Source organism: Procambarus clarkii, chromosome 4, assembly GCF_040958095.1.
Source record: "Procambarus clarkii isolate CNS0578487 chromosome 4, FALCON_Pclarkii_2.0, whole genome shotgun sequence".
Classification (NCBI taxonomy): Eukaryota; Metazoa; Arthropoda; class Malacostraca; order Decapoda; family Cambaridae; genus Procambarus; species Procambarus clarkii.
The window spans coordinates 33,936,214-33,947,756 of NC_091153.1; the positions used below are offsets into that span (position 1 = coordinate 33,936,214).

Here is an 11,543-nt window from a genome sequence, read left to right on the forward strand (position 1 = left end):
AACTTCGAGACTATCAAGTGTAGAACCAAATGTGACAAACGTTCGACAGAACGTACTAGACCACCGCCTCTCCATGTAATGGGGATAAACAGATTAGCCAAAACATTCCAGGGGAAGAACGCATTAAACCCCTTGAAAACTCACACACAAGCGACTCTCTGAGCACCCACCTGAAGGCGAAGCTGGAGAGGGTCCTGAGCTTGGCGCTCATGACGGGGTTGAGGATGTGGACGGGGTTGCCAGTACGGACACACCCGAAGAAGGCGTTCGAGGTACACACGTCCCCCCGCCCGTTCATGCCCCACAGGTTCAGCTCGCCGCTAGACAGAAACTCCTCAGAGTACTTCTTCGACGTCAGCTCCTGCGATAAGTGAGAGGGTGAGAGAAAATGATGGTGGGGTGAGGGAGGAGAGAGATACAATGGTGGTGAGTGAGTGAAATACAATGGTGGAGAAAAATGGTGAGGGAACATAGTATTGGGTGAGGGAGGAGGGTGAGAGAAAATGGTGGTAGGTGAGGGAGAAGGGTGAGAGAAAATGGTGGTGGGTGAGGGAGGAGGGTGAGAGAAAATGGTGGTGGGTGAGCTAGGGAGGAGGGTGAGAGAAAATGGTAGTGGGTGAGGGAGGGTGAGAGAAAATGGTGGTGGGTGAGGAATGTGGGAGAGAGAGAGAGAGAGAGAAAGAGAGAGAGAGAGAGAGAGAGAGAGAGAGAGAGAGAGAGAGAGAGAGAGAGAGAGAGAGAGAGAGAGAGAGAGAGAGAGACAGACAGACAGAGAGAGAGAGAGACAGAGAGAGTCAGAGAGAGAGAGAGAGAGAGAGAGAGAGAGAGAGAGAGAGAGAGAGAGAGAGAGAGAGACAGAGAGAGAGAGAGACAGAGAGACAGAGAGAGAGAGACAGAGAGAGAGAGAGAGAGAGAGACAGAGAGCAACCCGTTCTCACACAAGACAGCACATATATGACTTAATGCTTAAAGTCAATATGTGGAATGTGATTTAGTACATATGTGATATATTCCCAGTTAACTTTTTTACCAAGGCTCAAACTCTTCCTCACGTACCAATTTACGTCTCACAGTACCCGTCCATCAACGTAGATAGCTGAATAGTCGTGATTGGTTCAATTATAACGAAAATTGTAGTTTTTAGGTCCCACATGGGTTGTGAAATTTACCTACTATTGTCCATGCTCTTATAATATTACAGATCAGCTACATCCTATTGAAGGCTCGTAGTTTTGTTTTGAGAAATATTAGTTGTTCTTAGTAAATTATAATAAGCACAATAAATTATTACATAGAATAACAGTGCTTCACCAATCAATATTATATACCATAGTTTGTGCTTTAAAAATCTTTAAAGAATGTTTTGTAGGAACGCTAACAGAAAACGATGTTATGTTGGAATGTATATAGGGTAAACTACTGCAAACAGGAATGTATGGTGTGTACTATCCCAAATACAGTATAGGATTAGTATAGGGTCCACTACCACCTGTTAGGTGGGTAAGGGGTCCAATAACACCCGCAGGATGAGTATGGGGGTCACATCCACCCACAGGATGGGTATGGGGATCACTTCCACCCACAGGAAGGGTTTGGGATCCAATACCATCCACTGGATGTGTATGGCGTCCACTACCACCGACAGGATGGGTATGGGCTCACAACCACCCACAGGATGGGTATGGGGTCCAATACCACCCACAGGATGAGTATGGGGTCCACTATAACCCACAGGATGGGTATGGGGCTCCAACCACCCACAGAATAAGTATGGGGTCCAATAACACCCACTGGATATGTATGGCGTCCATTGCCCCCACAGGATGACTATAGGGTACAGTATCGCCCACAGGATTAGTATATAGGGTTCACTGCCGCCCACAGAGTCGGTATAGGGTCCACCGCCACCCACAGGGTCGGTATGGGGTCCACTACCGCCCACAGGGTCGCTATGAAGTCAACTACCGTCCACAGGGTCGGTAGGGGTCCACTACCGCCCACAGGGTCGGTAGGGGGTCCACTACCGCCCACAGGGTCGGTAGGGGGTCCACTGCCACCCACAGGGTCGGTAGGGGGTCCACTGCCGCCCACAGGATCGATAGGGGGTTCACTGCCGCCCACAGGGTCGATAGGGGGGGGTCCACTACCGCCCACAGGTTCGGTAGGGGTCCACTGCCGCCCACAGGGTCGGTAGGGGGTCCACTGCCGCCCACAGGATCGATAGGGGGTCCACTGCCGCCCACAGGGTCGATAGGGGGTCCACTACCGCCCACGGGGTCGCTATGAAGTCAACTACCGCCCATAGTATTTGTATAGTGTCCACTATCGCCCATAGTGTTATTATGGGGTCCACTACCCTTCATAGGGTCGGTATGGGGGTCCATTACTACCCACAGGGTGTGTCTGGGGTCTATTTTGGCAATACTGCTTTTACAATCTCATTTGTTGTTCAATGTAAAATATTTGTTGCTCGACTTGCAACAATTTATATATATATATATATATATATATATATATATATATATATATATATATATATATATATATATATATATATATATATATATATATATATATATATATATATATATATAGTATAGTGCCTTTGCAATAATGTACCAATGTGTGTATTTTCATAACCCGTTTTAAATTGTTGAAAAATAAATAACTACATTGTGAATGCAAGTCAATGTTTACATGCTAAATCAGAGTTGCCAGATTCCGCTTAAAATAGCAAATTGTGCTTATTTTCAAAGCTTGAGAATTTAGCTTTAAAGTAGTTAAAGCTACGAATTTCGCAATTTGCTATGTACTTTAGTGTACTATTTTAAAATAAGGTTGGTTTTTAAGCTGCAAGTCATATGAATCTCAAAAAAAGTATATTATTAACAATCTCATCTCCATAGTTCAATAGTTTCTGTAAATCAGATCTGGTAACTCTGTAGGCCAAGTACTGGAGGACTCATACACAATGTGTGTGAAAGCTATTAGTCTCTTTGAAGAAGTCATCTCGACAGGATCTTCCAGCTCCAGCTATAAAACTTCACCACACATGGATCATCCTTGTACATCAAACGGTAAGAAATTACTAAACTGTACAAAGTTTTATGCTAGAACATTTGTTACAGTCCCCTGTCCTATGTGTACCCATCACATAGTGATGGAGTATGTGGGAATAATTTTGTTGACACTGTCCATTTTGTCAATTCTACAACAGCAGATAATACGAATTCCCAGAGATATTTGTAACTTGAGATACTTGGTTTGGTTTGGTTAAGTTACGTTAGGTTAGGATAGATTAGGTTATGTTAGGTTAGGTTATGTCAGCCTAATCTAACATATCATATTTATTCATTACTAACGTATTGCCAGGAATTTTTGTGAAGCTTGTGTAGCTTGTGGTAGCTTGTGGTAATTAGACGGACCCCTTGTAACCTTGTGGAAAATTGAAACAGAAATTTCCTTAAGTACTTTCATATATTAATACATGACTTCTTCTGAATGAAGATGTATTAATATAAGGAAATTTGTTTCAATTTTCCTCCGTGGTCTGACACTGTCATATATATATATATATATATATATATATATATATATATATATATTATATATATATATATATATATATATATATATATATATATATATATATATATATATATATATATATATATATATATATATGAGGGGTACCACCTCTGGTGCAAGTGTAGGGACCCATAGCCTCGGAGAAGAAAATAAAGAGTACGCAGAGAAGACCTTGTGGATCCTCACTGAACACTTTCATATTTTCTTCTCCTACCACCCCTATTCTTTTGGTATGTGTGTATATTTATCTAACTTTATTTGAAAACGTCATTACACAAAAAAAGTTACAATATTGATTATATATATATATATATATATATATATATATATATATATATATATATATATATATATATATATGCGAACAAGCCTGAATGGTCCCCAGGACATATGCAACTGAAAACTCACACCCCAGAAGTGACTCGAACCCATACTCCCAGAAGCAACGCATCTGGTATGTACAAGACGCCTTAATCCACTTGACCATCACGACCGGACATAATGAGGTGATAGCCGAGGCTATTTGAACCACCCCACCGCCGGCACTCGGATAGTTATCTTGGGCATAGCATTTTACCAAATCACCTCATTCTTTGGGGCAACACGTGAGGAACACAAATGCGAACAAGCCTGAATGGTCCCCAGGACATATGCAACTGAAAACTCACACCCCAGAAGTGACTCGAACCCATACTCCCAGAAGCAACGCATCTGGTATGTACAAGACGCCTTAATCCACTTGACCATCACGACCGGACATAATGAGGTGATAGCCGAGGCTATTTGAACCACCCCACCGCCGGCACTCGGATAGTTATCTTGGGCATAGCATTTTACCAAATCACCTCATTCTTTGGGACAACACGTGAGGAACACAAATGCGAACAAGCCTGAATGGTCCCCAGGACATATGCAACTGAAAACTCACACCCCAGAAGTGACTCGAACCCATACTCCCAGAAGCAACGCATCTGGTATGTACAAGACGCCTTAATCCACTTGACCATCACGACCGGACATAATGAGGTGATAGCCGAGGCTATTTGAACCACCCCACCGCCGGCACTCGGATAGTTATCTTGGGCATAGCATTTTACCAAATCACCTCATTCTTTGGGGCAACACGTGAGGAACACAAATGCGAACAAGCCTGAATGGTCCCCAGGACATATGCAACTGAAAACTCACACCCCAGAAGTGACTCGAACCCATACTCCCAGAAGCAACGCATCTGGTATGTACAAGACGCCTTAATCCACTTGACCATCACGACCGGACATAATGAGGTGATAGCCGAGGCTATTTGAACCACCCCACCGCCGGCACTCGGATAGTTATCTTGGGCATAGCATTTTACCAAATCACCTCATTCTTTGGGGCAACACGTGAGGAACACAAATGCGAACAAGCCTGAATGGTCCCCAGGACATATGCAACTGAAAACTCACACCCCAGAAGTGACTCGAACCCATACTCCCAGAAGCAACGCATCTGGTATGTACAAGACGCCTTAATCCACTTGACCATCACGACCGGATGGTCAAGTGATGGTCCGGTCCGGTCGTGATGGTCAAGTGGATTAAGGCGTCTTGTACATACCAGATGCGTTGCTTCTGGGAGTATGGGTTCGAGTCACTTCTGGGGTGTGAGTTTTCAGTTGCATATGTCCTGGGGACCATTCAGGCTTGTTCGCATTTGTGTTCCTCACGTGTTGCCCCAAAGAATGAGGTGATTTGGTAAAATGCTATGCCCAAGATAACTATCCGAGTGCCGGCGGTGGGGTGGTTCAAATAGCCTCGGCTATCACCTCATTATGTCCGGTCGTGATGGTCAAGTGGATTAAGGCGTCTTGTACATACCAGATGCGTTGCTTCTGGGAGTATGGGTTCGAGTCACTTCTGGGGTGTGAGTTTTCAGTTGCATATGTCCTGGGGACCATTCAGGCTTGTTCGCATTTGTGTTCCTCACGTGTTGCCCCAAAGAATGAGGTGATTTGGTAAAATGCTATGCCCAAGATAACTATCCGAGTGCCGGCGGTGGGGTGGTTCAAATAGCCTCGGCTATCACCTCATTATGTCCGGTCGTGATGGTCAAGTGGATTAAGGCGTCTTGTACATACCAGATGCGTTGCTTCTGGGAGTATGGGTTCGAGTCACTTCTGGGGTGTGAGTTTTCAGTTGCATATGTCCTGGGGACCATTCAGGCTTGTTCGCATTTGTGTTCCTCACGTGTTGCCCCAAAGAATGAGGTGATTTGGTAAAATGCTATGCCCAAGATAACTATCCGAGTGCCGGCGGTGGGGTGGTTCAAATAGCCTCGGCTATCACCTCATTATGTCCGGTCGTGATGGTCAAGTGGATTAAGGCGTCTTGTACATACCAGATGCGTTGCTTCTGGGAGTATGGGTTCGAGTCACTTCTGGGGTGTGAGTTTTCAGTTGCATATGTCCTGGGGACCATTCAGGCTTGTTCGCATTTGTGTTCCTCACGTGTTGCCCCAAAGAATGAGGTGATTTGGTAAAATGCTATGCCCAAGATAACTATCCGAGTGCCGGCGGTGGGGTGGTTCAAATAGCCTCGGCTATCACCTCATTATGTCCGGTCGTGATGGTCAAGTGGATTAAGGCGTCTTGTACATACCAGATGCGTTGCTTCTGGGAGTATGGGTTCGAGTCACTTCTGGGGTGTGAGTTTTCAGTTATATATATATATATATATATATATATATATTTTTCTTCCAATAATATAGTATTTGCTTGAAATTATCAGCCTGGTCAATCAGGCTGTTGGATGCAACTCCTCTCAGTTTTGTTATACGAGTTACAGCCTGGTTAATCACATCCAAAATTAAAGTTATTTCCAGATGCAGTCCTAAAATTTTTAACATTGCTATCACTAGTGTTAATGTAGATTATTTCATAATTTAAATAATATATTTAATTACTGTAGTACATTTTAACAACAATTTAACTTATAATTTTTGCAGCATAGGTGATTTGAATACAAGTATTTTATTAGAAATTATTTCCTTCAGGTCTTCAGGGAAAATTCTTGAGGAGATGCACAAACTGCACACAATGTGTGCATGTCCGAAGCAATGTTTGCAAGTTCTGCCAGTGTGACTTCCGAAACAGTAGAGAATTAATGAAGAAAGAAGAGGAAGCCCGTTTTCTACTTAAAGGCAAGAAGGCTTTAGAACGAAATACAGCAAGCCGGGTTCTACGAAGGATTGAAAATCAGGTATTGAAGTTTGTCTACATCTGTTGTATTCATTTGTATTCTTCTTATGCTGAACTTGCTTGATAAGGTATAGAATCAACATGAATAATACTGTACAGTACTTACATACTATTTGTTTATTTATTTATATACAAGATAGCACACTGGGATTATGAGAGTACATAGCATTGATGTTTTTACATTCTTGTAAAGCCACTAGCACACATAGTGTTTTGGGCAGGTCCTTAATCTAACAGATAATTTTAAATAGGCAATTTAAAGCAAAATTGGAAAAAATTGGCTGGTACATTGTAAGAAAGTTTTACAAAGATTACTATGTACATTAAAGTAAAATTTGAGGGTTATCAACATATTTTATTACCCTGTTAATTAACCATTACTAAGCTAATTATCTTCAAGATCATTTTTTTTATGATTATCATTTTTCTTATTATTTTTTATTTTACATTTATATTGTCAGTCTCTACTGATTTTTTGTTTTTTATTTTATGTAACTTCTGTGTCCTCCCTGGCTATCTATTGGATCTTTATTTTACTTCTAAATTGTTACTATTTTATTGTATTTGCTTTTATTCTTGTGTTTTGCTTTATCGTGTATCTTGTATCGTGATCCCTCTGCATCCTATGCACACTGATATTGATCCTGATCAAAATCTTCTGTCTCATATCTACACCAACCAGCACATTGATCATCATTATTGCAAGTATTTCACAGCACACCAGGCTAAAAACAAACTTCAAAATAGCACCTGTCTATCAGTTTATAACCAAAATGTTAGATCACTTGGTAAACATTTTGACGATTTAAATGAATTACTCACAGCAATAGGTACTAACCTATCGTTCATTATTTTAACAGAAACTTGGCTAAATAAAGACTATACCCAACTCTACAACTTAGCTGGTTATAAAACCATTCATAACTGTAGGCCTAATAAAAAAGGTGGTGGCACAGCTATATATTATCGAGATACATTTATCTGCAACAGTGTTATTAGTAACAGAGATGACTACTGTGAATATACTTTTGCTCAGTTTACAATTAAATCCTTTAAATCTTCTTTGACTATTGGAGCCATCTATAGATTTCCCAATACTAACATAGCTTCTTTCTCAGACAACCTAAGGAATCTTATTATAAACAACAATCTCAACAAAAACCACTTCATTCTGGGAGGAGATTTTAATATTGACCTGGGTCAACAAAATTGCTCTCAAGTTGACTATTTCCTTAACAGCATGAACTCCTGTATGCTAATCCCCACAATCACCAAACCTACCCGAGTCACTCAAACATCAGCCACTACCTTGGACCACATATGGACAAACATAACAGCTCCCCTTGTATCTGGTATAATCTACGACAGAACAACTGACCACTATCCTACCTTTCTCATAGCGAACATGGACATAACACCACCAAAAAGCAAGAAACTTTCATTTAGGCTACACAGTGAATCTGCTTTAGACAATCTTACAGAGGCACTTTACAATATTAACTGGGATTCTGAATTCAATAATACCCATGATATAAATTCATTAGCTAACCTCTTCATCTCCAAAACTCTAAGCCTCTACAACATTCATTGTCCCCTTCTTACCAAGTAAGTAACTGACAAAAGATTAAACAATCCATGGCTCACAAGTGGCATTCTCAACTCAATCAACAAGAAACATGAATATGAAAAGAAAGTTAGGATTGGCCTAGTTTCAAAGGAAGTAGCTAAAAGGTACTCATCAATGCTTACCAGTACCATAAGAAAGGCAAAACTTGCATATTATGTGAATAGATTCAATGAAGCAAAAGGCAACATGAAAAGCACTTGTAAAACTATCTCTAGTATCCTAGGAACTAAACAACACTCACATAACCAAATAAAACTCTACAAGGATGGGGGTATACCGTCAACTGACTTAGAAATGGCAAATGAATTTAATAGTTTCTTTTCATCGGTTGGTGCTAATCTTGCCAGTAAAATCCCACAGACTCAGACACATATTAACACATATCTCTCAGGCAGCTATCCAAACTCTCTTCTCCTTTCACCAATCAGCCCGGCAGATGTTGTGTCCATCATACATTCTCTAAAAACCAAGGCAGGGAACACCAGTGAAATTCCGTCCATTGTGTACAAGAGAGCCTCCCATGCCCTTGCCCCACCCATAGCACTACTGTTCAACAAATCTATAGAGTATCACACCGTCCCTGATATCCTCAAAAAAACAAGAGTAACGCCAGTCCATAAAGGAGGCAATCCGGCGGACATAAACAATTATAGACCAATATCAAATCTACCCATTCTATCAAAAATATTTGAAAAAATTATTTACAAACAGCTCTATTCCTACCTCGTAAAATTCGACATACTCAGCCCCTGCCAGTTTGGCTTCCGGTCCCAAAAGAGCACCAATGATGCAATCATTAGTCTCCTTGACATTATCTACTCAGCCCTTGACAAAAATGAGTTTCCGATTGGACTCTTCATTGACCTAAGAAAAGCCTTTGATACTGTTAATCACAACTACCTCTTACTTAAACTCCAGCATTATGGAATCCAAGGCCTTGCCCTTGACTACATCCGATCCTATCTTAGTGACAGACACCAATATGTAACCATCAATGATACAACTTCTTCCACTCTACCAATTACCGTTGGAGTGCCACAGGGCAGCATCTTAGGACCTCTTCTATTTCTTATATATATAAACGATCTGCCTAATGTCTCTAATATTCTCAAACCTATATTGTTTGCTGACGATACTACCCTTATCTACTCAAACCTCAACCCACATACACTAAATAATGTTGTGAATAATGAATTAAAAAAAGTCCACTTATGGATGTCAACGAACAAACTAACATTAAACATCGAAAAGACTTACTACATCTTATTTGGAAGCAAATCATCAAATGCAATTCAGCTACAGATAGACAACATTAACATCAGTAATAAAAATGATGGCAACTTTCTTGGCCTATTCCTAGACAAGAGACTCAACTTCAGCACCCACATTCAACACATAACTAAGAAAGTCTCTAAGGCAGTTGGTATACTCTCCAAAATCAGATATTATGTTCCTAACTCTGCTCTCCTCTCACTATATTATGCACTAATCTACCCCTATCTTAATTATGGTATCTGTGCATGGGGGTCTACCACTGCAAACCACCTTAAGCCCATCATCACACAGCAAAAATCTGCTATCAGAATAATAACTAACTCTGCTTTCAGACAACACTCAGCTCCCTTGTTTAAATCCCTAAACTTGCTAAATATTAACTCCCTCCACACATTCTCTTGTGTCAACTACATTTACAAAACCCTGTTCTTAAATGCAAACCATGCTCTGAAACTCTCCCTGGACAGATGTAATAGGACCCATTATCACCACACCAGAAATAAATATCTCTTTGATATCCCCAGGGTCAAACTTAATCTGTGTAAACACTCTATGCAAATTAAGGGACCTAGTCTATGGAACTCAGTCCCTAGTGAATTGAAAAACTGTAAAACTTTTGCCTTATTTAAAAGCAAAACCAAAAAGTACCTAACTTCATCTATTTAGTTTCCTACACTGAGCTTTAAATTTGCTCTGTACCTAGTGTTACCCAATCTCCTAATTTTTATGTAATATCAAACAACCTTATCATTGTGTTCATTGCTGTCTTCTTTTATGTGCTAGCCATATGCTGTATTGTGACTACCAATTTTTGTCAACTACCATTCAAGCTGTCATTGCAATCAATCTTATATTGTTTCTGCTGTATTGTGCCTACCAATTTGTTGTCAACTACCATTTTAAGCTGTCATTGCAATCAATCATAGCTACCTATGTGCTTTAATATACTGTACCTATAATTTTCTCTCATCTTTTTTTTCATTCCATGTAATCTGTTATCATTTTTTTGTCTATAAATTTTGCAAGTATTTACCTCCTTAAAATTTTCTTAGATTAAGGACCTGCCCGAAACGCTGCGCGTGCTAGTGGCTTTACAAGACTGTAATTACCATATTTGTATCCTCACATTCCTTATGTACATTCTTGTATATGCATAAATAAATAAATATAAATTGTAGCATAATTTGAGGAATATTTCAAGGTATAATATAGTAAGATATGCATTCAATATAACAATCATGATATAAGGTGATAGCAATGATTACAATGGAAAATTTGTATGGTTTAGCCAATATTTTTACTGTTACACTTGGCCAACTGCTTTGTTCTTACTTAGCTCCTTGAGCAATTTTTTAACTGTGTATGTACATGCAGTATTTTTATAAATGTTTATTTTTTTCCAGCACGCACAAGGAAGCTTGATGCAGATAAACTTACATTAGGATCAGAAGGTGATAGCGATAATGACCTGGAAAAAAATCATGACGAGCTACAAGTGCAAGAAATGCATCAAGTACAAAAAGTTCCGCAGGTGCAAGAAGTGCAACAAGTACAAAAAGTTCCGCAGGTGCAACATTTACAAAACGTTCCGCAGGTGCAACAAGGGCTACCATTAGCAATCATTCAGAAACAGCAAGAAGTACATGTAGTAAAATTTGAACCACAGGGAACTACACCAGGAAAACAGTGTAGTAACAAGGGAATGGGAATTTTAAAATACCTGAGGAAACAGGTAAAAAAGGACAAACAATAGAAATGGTTCCTTACACCTTATTATTTGGTAGTTTATAGGTATTTTACTTATAATACTTTATA

At 40.1% G+C, this 11,543-nt stretch overlaps 1 protein-coding gene across 1 annotated transcript; it reads left to right on the forward strand.

The window, feature by feature from the left end:
- Positions 1-2,895: 2,895 nt before the first annotated feature.
- LOC123749293 (uncharacterized) lies at positions 2,896-11,195 on the forward strand. Its single transcript, XM_045731403.2, has 3 exons — positions 2,896-3,077; positions 6,622-6,827; positions 11,132-11,195. Exons 1-3 carry the CDS (start codon positions 2,972-2,974, stop codon positions 11,168-11,170), a joined length of 351 nt encoding a protein of 116 aa, XP_045587359.2. The 5' UTR covers positions 2,896-2,971; the 3' UTR covers positions 11,171-11,195.
- The last annotated feature ends 348 nt before the right edge of the window (positions 11,196-11,543 follow it).

Bases quoted from the DNA above. Each gene is read 5' to 3' on its own strand.
- LOC123749293 (XM_045731403.2), top strand. From the start codon at position 2,972: ATGTGTGTGAAAGCTATTAGTCTCTTTGAAGAAGTCATCTCGACAGGA. The intron at 3,078-6,621 runs GTAAGAAATTAC...TATTTCCTTCAG, and splicing joins TCATCCTTGTACATCAAACG to GTCTTCAGGGAAAATTCTTG. The intron at 6,828-11,131 runs GTATTGAAGTTT...ATTTTTTTCCAG, and splicing joins TACGAAGGATTGAAAATCAG to CACGCACAAGGAAGCTTGAT.